The 26958-nt window shown below is 41.4% G+C and overlaps 1 protein-coding gene across 1 annotated transcript in view; it reads right to left on the bottom strand.

Moving 5' to 3' along the window:
* The window catches only part of LOC111174770 (neurexin-1), an 85449-nt gene that overhangs the window by 9898 nt on the left and 48593 nt on the right, over window positions 1-26958 (bottom strand). The window contains exons 7-10 of the mRNA XM_089922492.1: window positions 23612-23737; window positions 22271-22652; window positions 20855-21045; window positions 17179-17502 (exon numbers count right to left, since the gene is read on the bottom strand). Coding sequence (XP_089778618.1) covers window positions 17179-17502; window positions 20855-21045; window positions 22271-22652; window positions 23612-23737 — 1023 coding nt within the window. The remainder of the gene's footprint in view (window positions 1-17178; window positions 17503-20854; window positions 21046-22270; window positions 22653-23611; window positions 23738-26958) is intronic.

The raw sequence follows: 26958 nt of genomic DNA, 5'->3' as shown, positions 1-26958 counted from the left end.
TGAAGTGGTCCCTGAATTATTGGGTTGGCCAAAAAGTTCGTTCACGTTTTTCCATAAGATGTTATGGAAGAACCCAAAAGAATTTTTTGGCCAACCCAATAAAATCCAAGTCCAGTTATTTACCGATTCTATGGCTTTGAGCTTTTTTTTTTTTTTTAGTTTCTCTGATCATTAGTAATCTCATTTCTAAAATGGGAGCAATAAAACCTACTCCATAGGGTTGTGTGAGGATTAAATGAGATAAAGTAATGGAAAGAATCTATCAGAATAAAAATATGTAGTAGATGTTAGCAGGTGTTATTATCAAATCTACATTCTGCTTAGAGAGTTCTAGGCCTTTCTGTTAACTAGAAGCTCAACGAATTCTAAATGTCTAATGTCTAAAATTGCCTTTTCTAGTATGCTTAAACCTATTATCCTTGCTTGCACCTAACTTATTCACTAACTCACTCCCATAGTAGACTATATATACCTGAATATTCCATTCCTTTTCAAGTATTTCATCTTTTAGGTAAAGGCATACCACTCTGAATTCTTTATGCTGTTCTGGGATCTATTGACAAGTTATCAATTAATTTTTCCCAATTTTATTACAGTTTCTAGTGGGACACTTTGCTCTGCTTGTCATCTTCATGTCTCTACGTTTAAGATTTCCCAACTTTATGGACAACTACTTAAAAAAAGAGACTGCAATCCAAGTTTGATTCTGTTTCTTTTCTATTAAAGATTATTCATCATATCTGTATAGCACTGAGTAGATGTAATTAACTGACTCTAGTAAACAATCAACGCAGAACGTAAGGAGGGTGACCCCAAATTTCCATAATATACTACTCCTGTTTACAAGTCCTGGTAACATATTCTATTTAGCTACTTACTTCTCTGACTTTGCATTGTCATTTGGATTTTCTCTCTCACGTTAACCATTTTATTTAACTTTCATGTTACCTGATACCTTCTCCCACTGTAACACAAAACTCCTATATTCCTAATGTTCTCTGGGCCCCTTTGTATTGTTTTCATGGGACTTGGGAGGAAGGAGAACTGATACACATGCTGATGCTCACACTGTTTGTTAAGTCATGAGTAATAAAGTGCTAGGTGTCTGACCCAGAAAGCTTGTGTCTTCTGCCACCATCCATAAAACAGTAATAGGCTAACCTGGTAAGTAGGGTAAAAATCAAGCAACACACAGAACACCCCTGATTGTACTGATGAGAAAACTAAGCTTGCTTAAAGTCATTTAGCCATAAAAACTGAGAACTGGGCTTCCTGGTGGCGCAGTGGTTGAGAGTCCACCTGCCGATGCAGGGGACACGGGTTTGTGCCCCGGTCCGGGAAGATCCCACACGCTGCGGAGCGGCTGGGCCCGTGAGCCACGGCCGCTGAGCCTGCGCATCCAGAGCCTGTGCTCCGCAACGGGAGAGGCCACAACAGTGAGAGGCCCGCATACCGCAAAAAAAGAAACAAAACAAAACAACAAAAAACAAAACTGAGAACTTAGGTCCCTGACCTACTAACTAAAGCTCTAAGTATTACACTAGGATGCCACTGATCCTGCATAGTTTGTATTGAAGGTACTGGATATGCTTACTTCCCTCACCTTTTAAATAAAAGGAAACATCTATTGACTATTAACCATCATTCTTAATATTAAAGGAAAGCATGTTTTTGATCTGAAATAGGATACTATTTTTGAAACATTTGATTTTTCCCTTCCATATTTCCTTTCTCTCCTGTCTTTTCTCTCACTTAAATTTCAAGTGATTGTGTTTTATTTGCCTCAGAGACCAAAGATATAAAGTTATCTTTATGTATTTGATCCTTAAAATTCAAGACTCTTAGAGGAGTGAAACAGACAGAATATACAGGCAATTACATGAGAATAGTAAAGCTTTCCTGCCCCTCATGTGGGCAAGCAGGAGAGAAAGTTGGAGGAGAAGAAGTTTGAATATAGTCGTTGCCCAATAGAGGACATAGTGATCTGACTTGAGGTCTGAGCCCTGGTGGATGCCAAAACCTCATGTAGGTTGAGGAAAGTAATATTGATCTGTGTGCATTTCCTCAAGAGAACCCAGAGGCAGCAGTGATATCCTTGAGACGAAATAGATGCATAGTAGATTCAGACATGCTGGGAGCTTTCTTAGCCTGACAGAACTTTTCATATCCCCTTGTGGTGTGGCAGCAATGGAACAATTCCCAGAGCAGAACAGGAGCAAGCAGAAAAAGCCTGGCCTGAGGAGGTCATGCACACAAGAAAGAAGATGCTGGGTAGCAATTCAGTGGGCACCTAAGCAATTAATATAGAATATTTGAGACCAACTCCTGTGCAATCTCTCTACCTCCCCAGACACTGGTACAATGGAAGCCCCCCACCTCCAAATCATCTAGACATAATCCCAAGGAAATAAGGGAACTGAAATTGCCTGAGATTACAGTTTCACTAACTCAAAGAATCAGAGCTCAAAACAGAAACCAAGGTGAGTTATAGAAAAGTAGAGAAAGTGACCTTTCTTGCTCATCTGAGATTGTGGGCTGAACTTTATGCTATTACATATCAAATATCAATGCAAGGAAGTGCTCCCTGCATTCATTTGCTGAACTAAATTTGTTAGGAAATTTCAGCTTTCCTCTGGGCCTAATGAATGTAGTATTAGAGAACAGTGGGAGTTGAATTAAGAATTCTTGTCACTGATTCGGGTTTTTCAGATGTAGAACTTAGTACTCAAAGTTATGTATGGGATGCTATATATTTGACAACCAATCTTCCTCTTTCTGACTGTAACCTCCTGGAGGATAGAGATTGTGTCTTTGTCTTAGATTCTCCCACAGTGCCTAGTACTGGACTACAAGCACAGTGGGCAATCAATAAATATTGTCAGTCAACTGACGGATTGAAGTCACAGTAGATAAGAATCAGAAAAGAAAGAAGAATGGTAAGGCAGCACATAGGGAGAGAGCTAATCCTAAAATGCACTTACTTCCTTTCCCCATTTCCTGCTCCTTCCTACTTTTTTTCCTATCAGCACACTTACTTGCCCAAATAAGTTTTTAAAGCTTATTGAGGAAAAGTAGTAATCTTTCCCTTGTGTTGTTAAAGAGCAGAAAATATTGATTCAAGCCATGCAGGATATAAGCCTCAGACGTACCAAGGTGGATGAGTTTGGCTTTATAAGCAGGGGACTCATTCTTATTTTCATTACTGAAGCTGCACTTAGCACCACAACTTAATACCGTCTTTATAAACTCTTCATATAGCAGAGAGTGGTCTTAAGTCTCCCACAGGATTGCCATAGGAAGAGAACAAAGGAAACCTTTAAGTGGCCTGAGCCCTGTGTAACATTAGCACTTCATCAAAGATGCACCTTCTCCTTTTCATCCGTGGGGTGATGGAAGGAAAATGACCCATTAGCACTAATGGGATCTTGCAGGCAAAATCCTGTGCATGGCAAGGAAGCTAGGCTTTTTAATGACCCAGTGTATGAACGAGAGCCAGGATGGACATCCAGTAATAGTCAGTTTCCTATGGACTTGAAGCCATGCTGGTACCCTTCCTTCAAGCTATGAGTGGTTGATTTTTATTCATATTATTTAAGTAAGCCATGTATGCAACTGACAAGGAAATGATGGAGCTGTGGCAGAAGAAGGTGCAAAGAACATGTACAGAGCCAGATAATCTCAAACATTTGGGGAGTGGGCTTTTAAAAAAAAAATCAAGAAACCCTTATCTTTGTCACTAGTGTGGAATGTGTGTGTGTGTGTGTGTGTGTGTGTAACGGCCCCCCTCTCAAGAATGTCATCTGTGGAATGATCTGAGATGATATCACAAGTATCCATTTCCCAGTAGTTGGGCAGTAATGAGTAGGGAACAGCACACAAGCTTCTTAGTTATAATTGGCTACAAAAGAATGAGAAGTACAGGTTGTCCCCGTGTTTCTAGTATAATTAGAGCGACAAGATGTCAAACATACAAGTCTTATTTTCTTTGACTTACTTTAGACGCATTTGTGTACTTGAAGTGTGCCCTGCACTATACAATAAGCAGCTCGAGAGCTTTCTTTGACATACTCAGTTTGAATCCCAGCAGCATTGAATCTGGTAACATAAATGGAACAATCGCTTGATACGTATCCTCTATTTTGATATAAACAGACTGACACAAGAATTCTGTGAAGCCCGAGGGACAGGTTGTAAGGTTCAGGCTAAATGCGCCTTATAAAATCAGAGAAATAAAAGGATTTTATGGACATCAGTTGTAAGCTGAAGTATCATGAACGAGTTTAGACCAAAAGAAGGTATAGGATACATTACTTTGTAATGACATAAATGAAGGTGCCAAACATGGGGAACAGCACAAATGTACCAAGAAGACAAAATTAATACAGCATTCAAAAAAGAGCACGAAAGGCCAGAATGGGCTGGAAAAGAAGAATTATCAAAGGGGCCATGGTAAATAATGTTGGATAAAAAAAGTCAAAGGAAAGCCTTGAGTAACATGATAGAATTTGTGACTACTGTTTTTTGGTTTTTTTTTTAAAGGCAATGAGAAGTCCAAAAATAAAAGCCATGCAGGCTAGGAGATGAGGGAATTTGAAACAGTAATAATTTGGAGAGAAGAGATGAAACTGCATTTAACATGTAATTTGAGTAGGAGTGTCCTGCAGGGATGATATGAACTGGGGGCTTAGGGATGCTGGGGCTGGAAGGCCTGGCTTGGGAGCCATCAACCAAAAGCAGAAAAATGAAGTGGTGTAGGAGGTTTTCTCTCCTCTTAAAACAGGGAGCATGAGGCAGTTAGAGCAAGGACTCTGAACTCTACAGCAGCAGAATGCCAGCATCAAGGTATAATTAGTTCTTTGACTCAGCTTTCCTGTTTATCCATATGTAATTTTTAGTGCCTCTTAAACATCTCAGTTTCATTTTAATTAAAAAGAGCATACATAAAAAGGACAACTGCTTTGTAGATTTGGATAGCTAAAACTCTAGGGAAACTTAAGGAGGCTCCCACAGTCTCTTATAAGTGGCATTTGAAAAAAAAAAAAAAAAAAAAAAGCTGGAGCAATACACACTGTCTGACTTTCCTACTGGCCAGACTGGAGAAAGTACAATTCTGGAGGCTCTGCTCAGAGGATTTGACTTTGGACAGCAAATTGGGAGACTTCGCTAACACTCCTCTCAATTCTTGTTGTGACTGGCTGGTAGAAAAAGTACAATCAGGCTGGGCTAGTTTCTCAGAGTTATTCTGCAGGAAAGATGCCCTTCCTTACATCAGAGAACAATCAAACTCTGCCTCCGCCTCGATTTGTATCTTTATCTTTAATTTTAATCTTTTGTCACACATCCACAAATGAACATCGGCAGGTTGGATCTTGACCATATAAGTTAATGCAAGCTTTCTTTGGGAGGCAAATTAAATGTAATCCTCTTTTTATAACAGGTGTGCCCTGTTAGATAGAAGAAAAAAAATCATCTCTAGTCCCTGGAGAACAAGCACAAACTTATTTACTTCATGTTTTTTCTGGGTAGAAAGCCAACGTTACTATTTCCTGTGATTGCTTAAATAAGTGATGTTAAATTACTAGAAGCAAAAGCATGGGAAATTGTTAATATTTCTCTAACACATTTGAACCTAAGAGTAGATAAATGAATACATTCATAACAATGAACAGTTTGGATTGAACAACAAACACTATCCAAAACCACATCTAAGTTCAGGGCACACCAAGTAGTCATTATTGAAGTCAAAGTTGGCAATTCAGGCGGATGTTTTGCTCTGAAACGCTAGACCTGTGCCCTCCATAGATCTCTATGAAAAATCAGGTTAATTTTAGAAATTCAGTGGTCATCAGTTTGATTTATTAGATATTGTTTAAATTCTCTACACCTCAGTCTTCCTTGGTGCCTAAAGGGTTTAATCCTAGAATAACCTGTTCTTACTTCTAGGAAATACCTGCAAATCCTTATCTTTAGTCCCATCCTGGTTTTCTAAGTTCAGCCTAAAAACAAACCATCATCTTTCCCGCCTCTCCGCACTGGGAAATTACTTCTAGACTTCCCTGTTTTATAGCAATCACATTTCTAGTCTCCCTATTACCCAAACTGAAATTAATTTCAATATCATTTTTTAACTCCATTCTATTTCTTATACCTTACATTCAAATTATTGCTGAGAACTTTGATGTGGATGACTCAACTTGGCCAATACTTCTGATGTCTATGCCTCCATTTTCCTTTCCTTTTCCAGTTATCTTCCCTTCCCCACGTACACCTTTTATGCAGTAACCCATTACCTGGTGTCCCTGCCTCTATCCAACCTCCTCATTAATACCATATCCATCGTCCCCATACTGTGTTTTGATTTCTTTAATACATCCCGCTGGTTTCTAAATAACGTGTGAGGCTCAGGGTGGTCAAGATTTTGAGATATCCTCCCTCAGTAACTTTTTCTAAACTTTGAACAATGTCTCCCCAACAGTTTTTGCCAGGGAGAGAATTAGGCTAACATCAATCCTCTACCTATATTTTAATCTTTAGTCAAACTGTATTTTTCACCATTTCTCCAATACTGCACGGTTACTGTTCCATCACTCTTCACAGTACATTACTTCCATCATGAGTGTCTTTCCCCTTCCAATGTTCCATTTCAAAGACTGATGCAATTTCGGGGTCTCAACTCAAATTCCACCTTGTTAATGTGTTTTCTCAGTCATATGCAAGTATGATCTTTGAATCCCCGTAATATTTTGAACCTCTTTTCTGACAATTAGCATTTCCTTCCCAGTTCTCTGTGTGGATATCTTGCCTTCCCACTATTTTATAAATTCCTTGAAGAAAGTATCATAAGCGAAGCACCTTTTTAGTCTCATTTTTACTTAGTACTCACTAATTATTTGTTGACTCATTGAATGAATGGATGAATTAGCAGTTTTCATTCAATAAATAATCATTCGAACAATAAGGACATAGTGAAGGTTCCCTGGTTCCCTATACCTGAGAAATAATGAATGAAGTTAACTGTGGGGAATTTTTCTTCTACTGACCGCTTTCTTGAAGCCACCCAGCTCATTAAGAGGGTTCAATGCAGTGACATTTTTTTCCATTCCGACAGTGTAATTCAGGAACAATTTTAACCAACATGCGTTGAATTCATTTGCAGAGAGAGACAGATAAAGATAGAGGTACAGAAATAGTTTAGGGTATCAACGTGTGGTGATGAGAACCTATTCATGAGTCTCTTCAGCAGTTAAAATAAATGCCAAAATCTTTGTGGGAAATCACATTTCAGCCTATCCTGTACCTCTACCTCATTCTATCTCTGGCCACTCTGTCATTCTGTGTGTTGCCCCATATACAAGTATGACCTAACTCATGTGGCCTCCCTAGGCACACTCCCCACTATGGACACTTTACACTATTTCTCCAGATGCTCCTACTTTGTTACACTGTTATCATTACAGAGAGGTGGGGATTTATTGTTTGTGGTCATAGAACAGAGCCAAGCTAACTGCGTGGACCCCTGATGCTTTGCCCTGGTACATCTGTTAATCCCTATGTGCACTTCCTGTGGGTTTGCAGATGTCTCTCTCCATCTAGCCTGTGGACTGCCACTCCAGGATTCCTGGATTAGATTCCCTCTGGTCTCCTGCTTCTAGCTCTCAGGTCCTTGCCAGCCACAGGTATCCCTGATTCCACAGCAGGCTCCCATATCCAACAGTTTGTATATTGTTTTCACTACAAAGGCATTGAATTTCACAAAAATCACTGAGACAACTGAATTTAAATGTACAGAGCCCGGACCGAGTGAGAGAGAGCCTCATCACTGCTTTGAGTCCTTCATGATCAGTGCAAGCTTTGCCATGGTCAAAACCAGAAAAGACAGCTCTGACTTTATCATTATACCAATAACTGACATTGGTGTAGTGCCCTAAACTTTACTGAGCACTTGCACATAGGTATTGTCACTTGGTTTTCACCCGATGAGCTACAGAAAGAATAAAGGTTATCATGGACACGTGTCCCAGACAAAGACACTATGGTTCAGTGCTACAACACCAGAAAAATGGCAGGGTCCGATTCCAAGCCCAGGTCTCCTGAATCCATGATAATTTTCACTTAATCTGCACTAGTTTACACACTGTATAATCCAGGTGGTGAGTGGCCAATTTGTACAGCTCCACTGCTACAAAATACAGGAATGTTTTGGAGTAACTTGGCCAGCGGAGAAAAGTAATGGTAATAAATGTTCACAGAGTCCAAGCCAAATAACACAGATTCCCAGGATGATGCGGGACGTATCTGCATGCTCACTGAGTAATCTCATGAAAATAAAGCCAATTTGCTTCTATAGTCATAAAAGTTAGGTATCTAAATTCCAATGAGTCGGTAGAACTCTCATGACTTCCAAATTTGATTTTTAGATATGGAAGCCACTTTTCAGTTGCCTCCCACAGAGAGATAAGTAAGACACCTGCATTCATCTGTAACCCAGCCTAATACCTGTGTGTGAACAGGTGGGCGGGCACCAAGAAAACTGGAGTTCAGACTTTAATGTTTCCCTGTAGTAAGGCTTTAAGAGTTGATATTGACATTATAGTTACGGACAGGACAGAAAATGCTTTCAACATTCTGAAATTTCTGTTTCTAGCTGATATTTTTGAAATAAAATTGCCCAAAGAAGGAGAATATTTGAAAAGTATGACTGTAAAACTTAGTATGAAGACAGATGTTGTGTGTTTGGCCAACAGACTGTAAGGCAAAGCTGGTGGGAAATAATAAAGTGAAATTGCTATGGAGGGGTGTGTGGTAATCCATCTTCTTTCTAACCACACTAGGTCAGTGACACTGTGGCAGTTGGGGTGCGAGTTCGGGCATATCAGTTCATGCCAAGCTAACTTTGTCTCATGCTTGGTAAATTTACCTTTTGGTAAAAACAGGGTTCAAATATTTTCATTACTTTTCCATTTTCCCCACCCAAGTGACAGCCAGTTTAGATACTGTAGACATACTTTAGCAGCATCCATCCTGTCACCATTTCACGTTTTGTTTTCCACTCTCTGGGTGTTGTTCTCTGGGATTGCATACGGTCTGCAGAGCTTCCCTATCTCACAAATACTGTTCCACCGGACACGTGCACAGCACCTCAGTTTGCATGGTGATTTGCCATCTCTCGTACCATTTGATTCTCATACCAACTCTTCACAATAGGCAGGAAGTTGTTATTATCCCTACCTGACAGGTGAGCAAATTACCCTTCTGGAAAGGTAAGTGACCTGCCCAAGGTAATGCAACCAGTCCCAGGAGAATACCACTGGCACCCCAGCCTCCAGTTCCAGGTGACCTCTTTTCCCACTGTGCTACACTGCCTCCTAGTTTTACTAAAAACCTTCTCAGTGACAGGAATAGAATGGGTAGAGGCGTTTAGAAATGACTGTTCTGTAAATTAATAGAGACTTATAACTAGGGGACCTGTAAGAGGACCTATTCAAACCTGTTATCTTCCCTGAAATTTTGAGGAGCTCAGTATAACAACTTGGCTTTCTTTTTCAAAATTACTTTTCTTATTTCAAAGAAATTTTCTTTTCCTATTTCAAAATAAATGTACATTTATTTTGGGTGGGGAAGATCTAGTGGTGTACAGAGTAAGTATAAAAGAACAGCTCTTCTCCATCATAATGGCCTGTTTAATGCAGGTCAAAAATGTCACCTGCTCTCCACTTAGATGTACAGAAGAAAAGAGGGGAAAGCCACCAGGGTTTTCTGGAGAGCCTGAAAGGACAAAGTGATACAAAGTGCACAAAAAAAGCTTTACAGACATTGCCAAAAAGCTTCTTAAAATATGATGAGCTTGAGAGAGTCAAATAAAACTCACATTTTTCTTAAGTACCTGAACTCTTCTGTATTTTTTTCAAAGAACAAATTGCTTCTGTGCTTAAAGGATGGAAGAGTCTCAATCAGGTCATCAAATCCCACTGGAATAGTATATAAAATTCCCTAGGGCATGTCTCCAAATACTTTGTTCTTCCAATACTTAAATTATTCTTAAGGAGAAACGCAAATAGTTAACAGCAGTAATCAAAAAGTGGGTCGAGAAGGTGTGGGGAACTTTCCCTAAAGGCTAGGAAAATGGAGGGCTTAGCAGTTGAATGGACTAGCAAGTAACCTACTGGAACAAGCTGATGATGGATTGACAGGCCAATCTCCAATCTTCCAACCAAGGACTATATTTGCCTGGGCCTGCTTTAAGCATCAATAAATGCAAATGTTCTACAGAATACATGTTAAGGACACACAGCAATTAAAATTGTTGGCTGTTGTGTTTGACGAAGACTTTAGGGGCTAAGGAAACAGAACCAATATATAGGTTCCATACAAGGCATATGGATGGGGAGAGCAAGTGGAAAGCGAAAGGAGAAATACCCAGTTATTTTGTAATTACCAGAGGTGCCATTTGCAGCATTACACAGGTAGGAATGCAGAAGTTTGAAGAACTATGTTTTATACAAAGGAGGAAATAATTTCTTTTATTACATGACATTTTTCCCTAAAATTAATATAAGTACTACCTTTCACTCTAGATATCCAGAAGGAATCCCTTCTAATACGTTGGGAAATATATATAGTAGTATTGAAATATTTCTATGGACCTGGGTTCAAATTCTACTTCTGGGCAATTCACTTAGTCTAAGTCTCCATTTTCTCATCTGTAATATGGAAGCACTAATGTCTCACTCATCTAATTGTTGTAAAGATTAAGAGATCACACTTGTAAAATACAGCATCAAAATTGAGGTTCTGACTGAAGTGCCAACATAATAGATATATGATAATGTGAGTCTGAGGCAGATACTGAGATGCAAAATTTACAAAGGAGATGATAAAATACTGGTTCTCAGTCCTTGAAACCCTCAGTTATATCAAGAACATCATCATCATCAAAGGGGTCCAAAACTGGAAAGAAAGATGCCCAAGAATATTTTCTGAGGTAAGTCCTACGGTGGGATAAATTTGCACTACTGCCCGATAAAGGAGGACTACATTCTAGCCCCAAGCCTGGTGGGAAGGCTCTCAGGTCTCCTGCAGAACTTGTTCTTTGTTTCTTGAGGTTGAGGGATACAGAATTGCTGGGTTATAGATACAGTACATTAGTACAGGACCTTAAAGAAGTCTTTTTACAGTCCCTGAACTGCAAGGTGAAACCAGTGGTGGGAGATCCAAACAGTGTTTGTGTTGAGGGGGAGCAGGGCGGGGAGTTGGGGGGGTGGAGGTGGGGACAGAACCTAGTACAGCGTGGCTAGGAATGCTAATAACCAACCTCTAAAAACCTGGGAATGCCAGCTGGGCTGTCCTGTGCCAGGGCAGTTATGGGAAAGTGGCCTAAATATTGCCAAACCCTGTCATACTCAGGTGGGCCTTACAGGTCCACCCTCCTTATAAACACCTGAGCTTTAAAGAATACACTGGTTGAGCTTGTGCACAGTTGTGAGAATTAAATGAGACCTTATGAGTAAAATATTTATAAGAGTGCATGGGATGTGATCAGCCCTCAGAAATGGTTAAAGTAATTATTCTTACCGTTTGATTTTATTAGCATTACTGTTTAGGTGACATGTCTAACCTTCCTAAGCCTCACCTTAGCTTCGTCATCTGTAACGTGGGGCTAAGTACAGCAACCTCATCAGTTAGCCACGAAAAACAAGGGGATAATATATGTAAGTGTCCTAGCGAATGCTTCGTGAAAAGAGGATGATGAAGACGATACGAGGCACCTTGCCTAAGGACACCCAGAAATAAACGGTAGAGACGCTATTTCACCCAAGTCTGGCTGACCCCAAGCCTGAAACTTAATTATAATGCTATATGGCTTCTTGCATAATCCTTAAGAAAAACCTGAATAATTAATTGCAAAGGCCAAGAAAGGGCCCTTTTAAGAGCAGACACAGAAAACCCCATTAATGTGGCATTAACAAGAAACCCTGATTGACCTCATGGGGTTCTGAAGTAGCATCGGAAGTACCCTCCAGTATATGAAAATCATGGTCCAGCAGCAGCACAGTGGCATTAAAAATGTGCTTTCCTACATGAGTAAAGTTAGCAGAACTGGCTTTGAAGCATCTCTACAATAGTAGGGGTGACTTTGTACTAGGGCTACCCAATTTTCCAGTCTATTCCGATTTTGACCCATGGCTCTAGACGAATTGTTCAGGGTCAGCGGGAGAAGCTAGCTGTCCTCTGAGTCACGGTGTAAGAGGGCTGGAGCTGCATTATTACGAAACCCTAACTCAATGAAACAACTGCCTGAATATACTAGTGATACTTACTTTTGAGATTTATAACGATCAATTGTAGTATTATCCAGATGCCAGCTGGGGCCTCTCTGTCCTTTGTAGATCTAGAGGGGCCTGGTTTGAATCTTTCCAGTTCCACAGAGGATGAAAATCTGGTTTCCTTCCTCCTGTGTCCCTGTGAATTCCAGTGAGACTCCGACTTCTGCTTCTGGCTTTTGAATCCCATGTGCCGCCTCTGACCCCCGATGGACACAGTCTCTGTCTCCACCCACAGAATGATTTTGTTCACCCAAGCATTTATGATTTGAGCCATCTGAACAAATCGGGGCCATGCAATGCCCGGTTTCCCGCCACCTAGATGACCGTAGCCTCAATCCCAAGCCCCTGCTCCAGAGCAAGCCAAACCCATCCCCTTGATTTTTGCATAGCAGCTTCAAGATCACCTTTTGGAGCCCTTGATGGCTCCACTTATACCCCAAGTAGACCGTCCAAATATCTCTTCAAACAAATCCAGAGCAGTCGTATTTTTACAGTGTGACCCTGCCTCCTATCCCCCAGCCCTGGTCACAGGTAGGACGTGTGTTCCAATCAAATTTACTCCCCCAAGAATTTGGCCCTAGGCCTCCTAAAGTCAAGTCAGTCTCTCCTGAGTATTTGAATTGGTCAGGGGTGGTAGGCCAGGTCTGGGGAGGCCAAGTTTGCCAACACTGGTGAAAGCAGAGAAAGCCAGTGTGCAGAGAGGGAGGAGAAGGAAGGCTCCCCGGGAAGCCAGGAGAAGGCAGCTCAGAGCCCCCATGGAGACCAGGAGGGGACGAGATGCTGGCTTGTTGCTGACAGCTTTCCTGATACGGCTCTCATGAGCTCCAGCTGTAAATTTTCTCTTTCTTGCCCTTGGGTTTCTTGAATGCTCTACTCTGCCCCACTCCCCCCTTTTTCATTTAAGTTAGCCTATATGGGTTTATGCTTCTTGTACTCCAAAGACCTTTGTATTTTTCTCCCTTCAGAAAAAAAGAGGGAGGTCTGAGAGCCATGAAAACTGAAGACTTAAGGCCTTCCTCAGTGAGAGAGATGATACCGAGCTTTCCTTCCCAGATGGCCCTGACATAGGGAGCTCTTGGCCGAGAAGCTCAGCCTCTAAGAAGACAGCTCAGCTGCACTCCTGGCGTTCCCTGAAGAGGGACAAGCGGTGATGAGGCTGAGGTCTTGTGAGCAGTCACCTGGCCCTTAAGGACCCCGCTCTGAGCACATGCGGGCACTCTGTTCTCCACAGCACACATGGCACCAGCTTTAAGAGCTCATCTCATCTCATCACCGTCCCACTGGGACATGGGAAACGGGCACCTTGTCCAAAAGGCATGTGAGCGCTGGATTCGGATTTCTAGGAGGCCACACTTTCCTGTGGGAGGAGAGGGAAGCTATTTCTCCTGGAAGAGGACATCCTTGCAGATATTCCAAGCACACAAGCCAAGCCCTGTGGCTGTCAGAGCTCAGCCAGGGTAGAGGGTGAGAAGGAACAAGCATCAGCACTTAAGTCCCTATAACACCTTCCCCAGAGCAACTGCAAAGGGGAAGGATTGAGGTCCTTAAAGTTGCACCAGAATAAAAAGCTAACGGGGGCTTCCCTGGTGGCGCAGTGGTTGAGAGTCCGCCTGCCGATGCAGGGGACGCGGGTTCGTGCCCCGGTCCGGGAGGATCCCACATGCCGCGGAGCGGCTGGGCCCGTGGACCATGGCCACTGAGCCTGCGCGTCCGGAGCCTGTGCTCCGCAACGGGAGAGGCCACGACAGTGAGAGGCCCTCAGAAAAAAAAAAAAGAAAGCTAACGGGTGACCCATGTGCTACCATGTTCCATCTTGAGCTCATGGTGGACCATACGAACTGGCTTCTTCAGTGAGTCCACAGAAGGCCTCATTTCTTTTCAGCATGTGTTCCAGGCTGTCACTAGCAGAAAACTGAGGTGAATCTGAGCAATGCAACTTGCTATCCCTGGTCTATTGTGAAAAGTGTTAAACTGGGCATCAGAAGACCAGCCAGATCTAGAACACTGACTATCTGGCTGGCTGTGCACAGTCTCCTGAGCACATGTCTCTCATGTATATAAGGAAAGGCTCAGATCAAAGTGTCTCCAAGATCCCTCCAAGCTCTAAGTTCCCAGGATCCTAAGAGCGGGAAGAGAAATTTTAAATAATAGAATTGGTGGGAGTTGAAAAAAACTGTGCATAGTAAAACTATACCCAATGTAGAAGAGATTCCAGAACAAGTACAATGAGTGAAGGAATTTAAAAAAAAAGAAAGAAAACAGAGTTCACTGGTAGGGGATAAAGAAGAACTCTGTGGCAGCCGTGGAAGCTGGTCCAAGGGTTATACGAAAGGAGAAGGAAGAACTTCCAAGCCAAACATTAGACAGCAGGTCTGAGGCGGCTGGGCCTGGGAGGGAAAGGATGTCCCAACGGCGGGGGGCAGAAGGGAGTAGTATTAAAACAAAGTGACAAAGGCATTATAGTAAACAAAGTAGACTGAGGCTTATTTCTGCAAAGCCTGGGAATTCAATGGAGACGTCAGGAGAAAAACAATAGTTTCGTATCTCTAATTGTCTTTCAATTCTTACGTGGGAAACGGAGTAACAAAAATGTCAAGTCTTACTTTTATGTACTCAGAGCCCGATTGTCTCTGTTCTGTACCATGACAATTGCCTCCAGAGCAGTCTCTTTCCTCAGCCCGTCCTCTGCACCGAAGCCAAAGGAATGATTCTCAAGCGCACCATAAACTCCACTCTCCTGCTTAAAAAACCCTTAATTCCCTTCTCTTCACCTTCTGCCATGATCCTTAGGGCCCTTCTGAATAAGCAAATCACCTTGCTTCCTTCTGGGAAGCTACGAGAGCCTTCCAAGCCCACAGCCTCCATCCCAGAGACCATCTTTTAAGTTCCTGTTTCATGCCGTGCAAATCTACCTCTGGGTTTACAGCTACTCGGTCCGAGGAAGTGAGCCTGACCACAAGTAGCAGGGCAAAAGCCCATGCAGTTGTGTTCTAGACAAGTCCACTCACCATGTTAGAGCATGTTTTTGGGGGAATCTGAAAGTGAGAGGAAGAGGAGAGTGGACAGAAGTGGAAACGCACACAGGAGCAAAAGCAATAGGTAGAAGCCATGAGGCAGAAGCCAAGAGTAGGAGAGACCAGGAAGCGGTCTCTGAGAGGAGAGAAAGAATGATCTAAGTGGGAGTAGACAGAGCAGAGAGAGGTCGGTGGTGCAGCCCTGAATTAGGGAGCAGTGGGCATTTGTATCCAAGGGAACATGTAGAAGGGCTGCTCTTGAGATCCCAGTATGACTATTAGAACAAAGTTTTTACTCTCTGTGTGGTCTCATTGTTCAGCAGCTGAAAGGATGTCTTGTCTCTCTTACTTCCTAATGGATCCTTAAAATAATCTCCCATTAACTGAAGTAATGTGAGTAAATCTCTTTCCCTTACACACCGAAAAAAAAAAAAAGAAAGAAAAAAAAATCTAACAAAGATAGCCTAACCAACAGGACAGACAACATGTTCAATGCCATCTCCTGCTTTAGGGCTAAGCTCAAAGTCAGACTCTTCTCTGAAAGTTTCGTATTTGAGTAAATTATCTGGGCAAGGCAAGCAGGCTACCAGATGTTACATGGCTGAGTACATAAAGCTTGGGTATATTTAAACATGACCAGGGTTTTGGAATAGAATCTGGATCGCTGATTTATTGCAGCAATGATTTGTCTAAAACACTGAAGGGTAGAAAAACGTGGGATGTGTGGTCTATTCAGGACTGGAGAGGGTAGGTAGCTGAGTGACAGAGGCTGATGTGAGATCAAGATGAAAAGAGCAAGAATGCTATTCATCCTCAAATCTCTGCTTAGAGATTGAGTCTATTTGAAATGACAGCCCTAGTCCAGTTGTCTCTGCTTAGGGGAGCTCTTAGTGGCTTGGAAGCAGGATAAACAACAGCAGGTGTTTGCTTTCAAGGTAAGATTTAAGGAGGGATACAAGGAAGGTTAACAAGCACACACTAGTCATGGTGGTAAGAAGGGAAGAGACAAGATGGTAGGACAGAGGGAGAGCTCACTCAAAACCCGTAGGGCCAAGGAATTGGGGTATGAGAGAGAAAACAAAGGTCAAAGCTCTGCCTGGGCTGACCTAGATGTGGCCTATGAAGGAATTATTCACTTTTAAGTAATTTTGCTAAGTGGCCACCTGAGGGCACTGTATTCTCTGCGCCTAGGAATCTTTCACTTTTCCCTCGCAAAGTAAATTTTCCTCAATTTGCTGAAGGATAAACTTAATAATGTCTTAAGGAAGGGGACCCATGGAAGATGGGGGCCAAAGACAATCCTTCCCCCCATCTTTGCTCTTGAGCTAGATTAACGAATTAGCAAGACTGACCTCAATTCAAGTCCCTGGGTAGTTTCAAGGATTAAGTAAAATAAGCTCATTTAAATCTATTTAGTGTTTAGTAGGGAATCAATGCATATGAGCTCCTTCCCATATACATACACATACAAACATACACTTTTGTCAAATACAGGAACAAGAGAAAGAACAGCAGGAAGAGTTACACCAACCCTTTCTCTCTCTAAAGGGGCCAGGACTCAGAAGTCCCACAATGAAAGTAAGTACAACTGTGCTAGGCAATCATTGCAGAGAGCAAATTTCTGCTGCTCTTTCCACTGCGTGCTGCAGCTTGTACATAAAAGCCAGAGGGGATGCAGCGCAAACAGCTGGGAAATAAAGATGAAAGCAAAACTGTATCAGCGGGAAGAGACACACAACCCCCTGAGAACGCGGCAGTGTCACGAAAGGCAATTTGAACAAGGTCACCCGCGTGGAATTCCTCGTTTCAGAGAGATTAGGTTCTTACCTATTTCTGACTACCTTCTTCCGAGTCAAGCTGGGGAATGGGATAAGCGGCCCCTAGCTTGCACACTTTCACACTAAACTCCTGTCTATATAATGAAACAGAGCCACAAACAAAGGCATGCGTTATCCTAAAGGCTAACTGTGGAATTTTAGTTGGGCGAAAACAGGGTCCACTTCCCAGCGCCAGTGGAGCCTGTTGAGGCTTTTTCCCCCCCGCTCCCGCCTCCCATACGCCAGGTTTTGCGGCCTTATGCTGCCCTCTAGCGTCTTTTTCCGGTATGGTAACATGAGAAATACAAGCAAGGATCCTGAAGCAACCAATGTCACTTTGGCCCAGGACTAGTAAAACAAAACAAAACAAAAGTAAAGTTCTAACATAAAAGCAAAACCAAATTTTGTACTGAAATTCGAAAGTGAGTTAAATTTGGCCTCGACATAGACATTGCATTCATTCAGGGCTCTGAAACTCAGCATCTAGATTAGTGAGTGCCCTTTAAAAATGCAGACGACCTGGCCTTCCCTGTAGTCATTCTCAAATGATCCCTGCCTCAGTCTGTCTGAGGCGGTTGCGGAAATTTGCACCTCAAGAACCCCATCATAGGACTCTGATGTAGTTAAATAGATTGACCTCACTCTGAGAAGAACTAAAGATTATGGCAGTGACCTTACACAGAGTGTAGAATAAATCTGGTAATTTTAATTCAATAAGGGCCAAAAAATACATAAAATAAAACCATTGTCCAAATTCGGTCACCTCTCATTGTTTCTGCATTGAGAGTGGCTGAATCCTACATGACTAGCATACAAAGGAGACTGCTGTTAAATTCAGAGTGAAGAGTTCCTGTCTGTGGTCTCCTGTCTCATTAAGCTCCCCTAATTCCAGGGGCCGGCATCCAGGTGGGAAGGAGAAACAATGCCTCATCGCGCTTACTCATCCTTCAGGTATCTCTGAAACAATCCTTCCTCTAATATTCTACCTGGTGACGCCACATTCTTTTCAATGTCCTGATGTGTCTCCAGGGAATCCTGTTCTCTGTCCTGTCAATGTTCCCTCGGTGTCGGTTTTCTCCTTGGGACAGAAAGCTTCTTGTTACAGGAAGCCTGCCGCCCTCTTCGCACCTGTGCTCTCCACTCTGAGCACAGCGTCAGCGCTCAGTAAACACTCCTTATCTGACCAAGGCCCCTGGACCCACACACCAAAAGGTGGTGCTTGTGGAAGCTGAGAGATGTCCACCCCAGGACCATGCTCTCTTCTCAGGCTCCCTCGAGTTGGGGACACACATGGCAAGGGGGCTTCTTGGGGTTATTGTTGTCATTGGATCACACATCCAATTGATGAGTTCACAGCTTTGACTTTTAATGTTTAAGTTTAAAAAAAATTGTTTTTGATGTGGACCATTTTTAAAGTCCTTACTGAATTTGTTACAATGTTGCTTCTGTTTTATGTTTTTTGGTTTTTTTGGCCGTGAGGCATGTGGGATCTTAGCTCCCCAACCAGGGGTCAAATACGCACCCCCTGCATTGGAAGGTGAAGTCTTAACCACTGGACCACCAGGGAAGTCCCGAGTTTTGATTTTAGGAACTTGCTCTCACTTTATGGCATGGTCTGGTTAAGTCTGTAAACAGGAAGGAACTTCACAAGGTAGAGGGGGATAGTCATTAGTATAGAATCTCTTTATACATCTGGAAATGTACCTCAAATTTAAATTGTGCTATTTTTTTAAACACAAATGCACTCAGTCAGAATTCAATACTTAGCATCTTAATATTATATAAAACGCTATTTTCAATTCATAGTTTTAGCTTTTTATCATGGATAAAGCCTTTCTTATATTCAAAATCCTGAAACACTCAACGTTTTAACAAAAATCAGCTCTGAGGGTTTCTTAGGTTTGTAAAGGTCCCCTCCACCACCATAAAGAATCCCATACCATGTCCTCCAATTACCCTCACTTCAATTTTTTAAGGAACAATAGGCAAATATTTACTTCTCAGGAGACAGCGCCCTAATTGCCCAATGAGATACCCACTGCCTGGCACTGCTTCTCTGTTCCCTCAATGAGTAGGTCTGTGCATGTCACATACTTCAATCAAGCAGGAACTGCTTCTTTTCTAGACATTTTAGTGGTCCACCTAGTGTTCAGGGTTTCTAGGGAAGCTCATTTATGCTTACTGAGGTCTCTCCCTACACAAACAGGACATTTTGCTTTAGCTTTGGTGGTTGGCATGGCCAGCACACGACTGTCACAATCTCTCCCTTTCCTTGACAATTACCACCTGAGTCCGCTGTGCAAAACAGGGGCACCCACGAAATAGGGACAGAAAATGCCCTCCATTCACTTCAGTCAGAGAGAAGAAAGAGGTGTAGACTGTAAAACAGCATTTCCTTTGAATTTCATTTTACTTTGTGAACTAAGCTATTAGATTTGTAGGTACAAACAGGATCTCTTTGAAGTTAACAAGAGGCCACTCTGAGAAGGGAGACAGCCATCACCACACATTTTATGTGTTAGACAAATATAGTACTGGGATTGTAAATATATTCTGCAATTACAGAAAATGAAACCCTTTTCTGTCTTCTTTCACCTTACTCACAGCTTTTTTTCTCTAGAAAGAATTCTGTTGGGTTTTCTCTTTCCAGTTCCCTAACTCCCCTACGTACTTATCATTTAAATCAAAGGGCAAGATCCCATCAGTACAAATGAATAGCTCTTGCCAAGCAAAAATGATGACCATGATGATCCCTGCAGGGCTTTGGAATGCACCCAGTCAGTGCAGAAGGAGCAATGGAGGGGCCATGTGTCAGAACTGGGGTTATGATTTGCTCTGCTGAAGTAGTTGTTTTAACCCTGGGCAAGCCATTCAAAGCTCAGATTTCCTACATTCACAAAGAAGTGCTAATAACATCTTGTCCAATGCTTGTTGTTGTGTTAAGTGAGATGGATATATGGACATGCTCTTAGCGAATCACAAAGACCCATTCAAATAGAAACTTCTGTTATTTTCCATTATTGACAGATTTTCTAAGTATTTTGTCTTGCTCACTTGAGAAATCAAGTATCAATAAGGAAGGAAATGTAAAGCAATTATACTCCAATAAAGATGTTAAAAAAAAAAGGAAGGAAAAAGTCTGTTAAGACTTCCTTAGAAGCTGGTGAAAGAACATTCCCATTGGTGTTTGTGGGTGTTGGGAGGGATTCACCATTGGAGACACAGGGTATAAGCCAGCCTCAGACCCCTGTTGGTGAGAGGCTCTGTAAGTATCTAGGAAACCTCACCAAGAAGAGAAAACTAATAAGCTCTAGAAGAAACTCAGTAGGTATATGGTTACCTTGACTCCAAATCAACTAAAAGCTGTTGGGACTAAAGAAACTTGCAAACGCCTACTTTTCTTTATAATATCAAGACTAAGATATATTCTTCTCACTCCTTAAATTTTAATCATGCATGCATTCTTAGGTATTGCATTTTTGAGCTGCTATTAAAAATACGTGTTTCTGCCACATTAAAGGGGGAGCAGAGGCTTGTGTGTTGTATTATTAATTACATGTTGGAGATGAAATTCTGGTCAGTCTTTGCAAAAGGTACCCACACCCCGCGCCCCCCTCCCCCCACCGCCAAAGCAAAGTTTGTGCCACAGGAGCACAAACCATGTGGGTTCCTGCCTGCTGCTCTGACTCCGTGCACTTACTCTTAAGGTCCAAGTTCCTGGCTCCCGCTGTGATTTGCGTTGTGATTTTCGTGTCAATCTTTACAGTGTGGAGGTTGCTGGTGTCCCTTGATATCATCACGTTGTGCCACTGATTGTCATTGAGAGGTTTATTTGAGCTCCCTTTGATGAGGTTAGCACCATTTCCCAAATCAAACACGTAATGTAAGTACCTGGGAAAAAAGGGAAGGTGGAAAACCGCCATCACTTTTTGAATTTCTGATGGAGTCAAACTGCTTATTACAAACAGAGATCTCTTTTGCAGGTGGTTGCATCCTTGCTAGAAGTCATGAGAGTGAGTTGTGTAGAAGCTCAACTAACAAGAGGGTAAGAAACACTGCTCTGTTTCAGCAAGGAGGATTATTCATTGTCTTCAATACAGGAAATAGTGAAAATATTTTTAAAATTGTGGTCCACACTCCACTTCATAGCTGTGGAAGATAAATATCTGTGACTACTCATTCCCTATTTCCACCACTCTCTCCATCCTCTGCCAACCACACAGAACTGGCGATTCTCAGCTTCCTGCACTTGTTTCCTGCCATCTTGAATGCCTATTTCTCTATGGGAAATGTGCACTCATCCTTCAAGACCAGCTCAGGTAGCCACTCCCGGACTCATAGGTTTTCCTAATTTTGCTAAATAATCTCTTGAACCTTTGCCCAAGATCGTATTAGGAAACTTCTTGGTGCTTTTCTGCTAAATTTATGTGTTCACCTGTATCCCCTCGGGTTGTGTGCATCTGTGTGCCTTGGGGTTGGTGGAATCTGAAGTGTGCACAGGAGTGGCAAGGAATATATATATATATATATATATATATATATATATATGTAAACTAGTGTGTGGCATATTATCTAGCCAACTGTAAATGTGCAATGATATTCACCAACTGAATGAATAAATACCTAAATCAATTAAAAGATACCAAATGTTCATCACAGTTTCAAGGAAATGTCATAAAAATCTTTCTAAATTCTTCAAGAAACTCTGACATAGAATTAAGCCTCGATTAAATGGGATTTTGTGGAGTTGAAGTAATCTGCTTGCATGAATTAGCTATTTAACTTAGCTATTTAACTTAGCCAACAAATGTAGAAATTCTTTTGTGGAATTACCATGTGCGTAGTAAAGATATCCACATTTGAAGAGTAAGACTTATGGAATGCCTACAATAAATTAGAACTCGACGCTATTTGCACCTTATGTATGGAAATGTAGATATAAAAAACTGTACTGAATCCCTATTAACTTTATAAGATACCTAAAAAGCGGTTTAAACAAATGCATTATTTGCAAACCACCCTCCCTGCCCACCACCTTCTGTTTAATGTATAATTGTGGAACTTGAGGTTCATTTTCATAAAGCTCTTGTTTGTAATTGAACGGACCTGTACTTACCCTTTAACTAATTCAACCACAATAAAGTCGTTTCCATCCCCACTGTTATACAGAATTAGTCCATCTAGGGATGTTGTCTTGAACTGGAAAAAAAGATGCATAGAAGTGTAGGCTTGCAATGTAGCTAAGGCAACATAGCTCGATTTGGTCTTGAAGGTGACAGGGTCTGCTATGATGTTCCTGAAGCCAAACCTGGCATTGAGCTCACAATAATCTATGTCGCCATTTTTACACAAGTCAATGTATGCCATTCCATTAAATGTCAGGCTCTGCAGGTGTCCAATGAAGTTGGAGGGAACAGAAGACAGATACCGGCGTTCCGTGATGATGCCAGTCTCTATGTTATGAAACTCCAGCCTTGTATGATCCCCCGCCATTTGACCTAAAAGAGAAGATGGTGTATTATTATTTTCTGCATCTGAAGGGCACTTTCAACTTTAGACTTCCATAGCAAAATCACATTTTAAAATGCAAGGATCTACAGACCTCCTTGATATTCAGTTATGTATGTATAGTAAAAATGAGAAATGACCTTACATGGTGAGGCTGAATTACTTAATAAAACTTTCTTAGGTCAAGTTTTAATCTCTGTCCAAATTTTAGTCTTAACAAAAATGATCCTCATTAACTAAAGTTGCAGAATTTTTTAAAACTAGAAGAAAGAATAAAGGAAGGAAAAAATGAAGAAAGGAAGAGAGAAAGGGTAAGAGGAAGAAGAGAGAGAAAGGAAAAGGAAGGAAGGGAGGGAGGGAGGGAGGGAGGGATGGAATGGAGGAGGACGAGGGGCAATGGCTATCCTAAATCATCCCAGTAGAAAGTGATACATCCCAGCTCCATGGTGATGTGATGTCTGTCTTTATAAAGAATGTTCTTTGGGCTTCTCTGGTGGCGCAGTGGTTGAGAATCTGCCTGCCAATGCAGGGGACACGGGTTTGAGCCCTGGTCTGGGAGGATCCCACATGCCGCGGAGCAACTGGGCCCGTGAGCCACAACTACTGACCCTGTGCGTCTGGAGCCTGGGCTCCACAACAAGAGAGGCCGCGATAGTGAGAGGCCCCCGCTTGCCACAACTAGAGAAAGCCCCCACACAGAAACGAAGACCCAACACAGCAAAAATAAATAAATAAATAAATTAATAAACTCCTATCCCCAACATCTTCTTTAAAAAAAAAACACAAAAAAAACCAAACACATATGCCCTTTAAAAAAAAAAAAAAGAATGTTCTTCAAGAAAAACAAAAAGTAACTGTATATTTTCCTATATCAACAGAAATAATGAAGAGCTGCTGACTATCCTTCCAATTACGAGCCATGAAAATGTGTTTGAGGTTAAATATGTACTTTTCACCTTCCCTTTTCTATACTGAATAATTCCATCTTTCCTAGACCTAGTCTCCCAATCACGAAGAATTCCTGTTGATCTCTTCTGGCCCTCTGCCATTTTCCTTGCACTTAGGATTCGGATACCTAAATTGAGCACGACATACCAGTTCAAGGCATGTCCAATTTTAAGAATACCAGTAAAATTATTCCACATTACCACAAAGTATAATCTTCTATTAAACACCCTAGTGTGAAGCTTGGTTGCCAATTTATTTAGTGATTCACTCTTCAACTCAACCCCATCCCTGTTCATCCTGCCATATTTCTCTGCCAATCCCATTAAAAGCCTACTTAGTCCCGTCCCTACCTCCAGAGTGATCATTGTACCTACCTGCAAGGTTGAAGTCAAAATTAAAAAAGATGTGAACTTGCTTTCTAAAGCACAGCGGTAAAGTACTCTTATTGCTAGTGATTCGCTCCTTGCATCTTGTTCTTGTCTAATTAAACTCATTCACTTTCTTCAGAAACTCAAAAAGGTCATTTAAATTGCAGTCAAGTTCTTCCAGGTGTTAGCTTCACTACTCAGTTTGGCGTAATTGGAAATTTTATTGAGCTTACCCTATCCCATCATCCCTGATATTAATGAAAATATGAATTAGAGCCAATCCCAGTCTCAGCCCTGGGAAGATGCACTGAACCTTCTTCCCAGGTGTGATAAAGACTGAACACCCCCCTTTGTGGGCCTCCTTCAACCAGTCTGACAGATTTCCATTTCTTTAGAAAAAAACAATAAAACACTAGGTGGCATTTTAAAGGAAATGCCTGTAATTAAATCATAAAAGGCATACTTTTTGTTGCACAAGAAAAATTGCCCACATACTTGATTTTGATGTTAACAAACTCATTGGTATAAAAAACTCTCCCCTGAGCTGTACTTAATGCTCCTTAATCTCCATACCTCTTTACTAGTCCTTGATCCTGACAACAGCAGTCCTGTCATCCCTTGGCATGTTCTCTTTTCAGTTATTAGTTTGTTCTGATTCCTTCTCTGCAAATGTGTGTTTTCTTTAATACAGAAAATAGCACTGTAAACAGTTGTCTCTCCTCCCTCCTCCCCACTATACTTCCTTCTTGTCTATCCCAAGCAAAAATACTGTTAAATCCTTAGCAATTCTGGTTTCTCATATGACATCACTTTTCTCCCCTTCTTCAGTTCTTTTGTTCAGTGACCTCAATACTAGTCTGTGTGGAACTACCTCTTGGGTAGCAAATAAAATTAGCCTTTAATAATTTTCAAATATAAATCACTAGAGACACCAGTAACACTGAATTAACAAGCTAAATAAAATGAAGACTATGCAAAGCTGAAAAGAATTACTTGGGCTTTTCTATCTCCTTGTGTTATTTTATCTTTTTCATTATATTAAAATCTGAGTCTTAACTTGGTGAACCCACCCTGCTCCTGAAACGGTCATGTTTTCTTCTTAAAAGCTACATTAATGAACCAACTGACAGTAAGAGAATATCCAGAAAAAAAATTTCTAATACTTGAAATTAAATATGACACCAAATTGTCCAGTTCTTGGCAGCTCTGAAATAGGGAAGCACATTTTGTTCAGCAGAACTGAGAAAGAAGTTCAGTGATAAAAATAACACGTATTGTCTGTTTTCTTTTCTCAAAGGAATAGAATATGTATGCAGAGCATACATAATAAAAAAGTAGTAAAAAAGCTTTGGAGCAACCATGGCCCAATTACAAGAAAAATCATTATGGCCCATGTTCAAGAGCCTATTCCTTCCTTAATAAGCATATATAAATTGCATTGACAGTAATGGCACATATGTTTGCTCATGAAGGAGAATGAGCACCTAAAAGCCATCATCCACTGCCTAATAAAACATTTACTGCTGCCTTTCAAAAATCCTTTTTTCCTCATAATTTATTCCCATGTTTAATCCTCAGTTGGCAATGTAGCCACCTCTACTATTGAACACATATATCGACTAAGAAAAAATAAAGGACAATGAAGGAGAAATATTTTTAAGGCTCCACTCGTTAAAAAAATGCAGCATCTTTCCTAGAGATTTACTGGAAAAGGAGAATTTGAGATTAACAGAATGCCTCTGCTCAGTGTCTGGGGCATCCAGATTGATGATAATCTCCAATAAGAAACAACCACCTGGGTGGTGTGTTTGCACAGAAATCTCAATTTCTAAATCAAATCTTTCTACCAAAACAGATAGCAAGGTTTTATGCTGAGCCTTGCTCTGAGTTGGGTTAAATTTCTGCTGCAGAAGAAAATGACCACCCCTCCCCAGCCTTAGATCCACTTGTTAATTCACTGAAAGCTATTGAAAGTTACCGAGTGTGTAGTATACCTATAAGGCAGGTGCTGTATTAGGCAATTAAGAAATAATGTTGACAGAAGCAGACTTAGCTCCTGTTTTCACAAAATTCATGGCCTACTGGGGTAAGGCAGACAAAACCAGATAAGAAAATAATTAACTATATGATGATAAAACTCAGAAAATGCCATGAATTTGATGAACAGCATGCTGGGTTGGTAAATATGGAATGCGGGCAAGTACCTGAGTGGATATTTAATTTAAATTTGAAGAACTAAAAGGAGAAAGCCATGCTAAGAACTGGAGAAAAGGAAGGGGGAGGTGGATTCCAGGAAGGAGAGACAGATGAACAGAGGCTCTCAGGTGAGAAAAACCCAGAGAGTGTGGCTGGAGAGTCATGAGTAAGTGAGGTTAGTGCTCAGATGAGATGGGAAGACGAGTCAGGGGTCAGATGTCACAGTGCCTCCTGACTCTATTAGGAGCTACTGAAGGCTTTTAGGCAGACATAAGACATGAGTGTGTGTGTGTGTGTGTGTGTATTTGATCTCTCTGTTATGGATATAACAGATTGCAGACAATACGAAGTAGGGTGTTTATAGAAGAAACAGAAAAAATGGACAAAATAAGATAGTCTCGCCAATATAATTGCAGGATTTATTAATAATGTACAGAATGATGGAGAAGGGGGAAATAATGCTGGTCCCAGCTTCCAGGCTTGGGTAATTGGATATGCAGTGAATAGTGTTCAACAAAGGCCACACACACTAACATACACACACACATACAGAACACACAACTCCAGATATTTTAGACAGACTAGGTGATATGTTGAAACCCAAAGACTCCCTACTTAGGGATCCCATACAGTGTGTAGAACATTTTCTCATCTGAGTTCTGGGGAATCTCTCTCTTCTTGGGCTTCTTTGCTGGCAACTGCTTACCCTCATGAGCCTCGGTGAGGTTCAGACATTCCCAGGAATGACCTGAGTATGTACTGTCCTGTATTCAACAAATACTTG

The sequence above is a fragment of the Delphinapterus leucas genome, chromosome 13 (genome assembly GCF_059928025.1).
Source record: "Delphinapterus leucas isolate spDelLeu-1000000601 "Yukka" chromosome 13, BTC_Dleu_Yukka2, whole genome shotgun sequence".
In the NCBI taxonomy this organism is placed as follows: Eukaryota; Metazoa; Chordata; class Mammalia; order Artiodactyla; family Monodontidae; genus Delphinapterus; species Delphinapterus leucas.
Note: the sequence above shows the minus strand (reverse complement) of the source record. Positions and strands in the feature narration are given on the sequence as shown.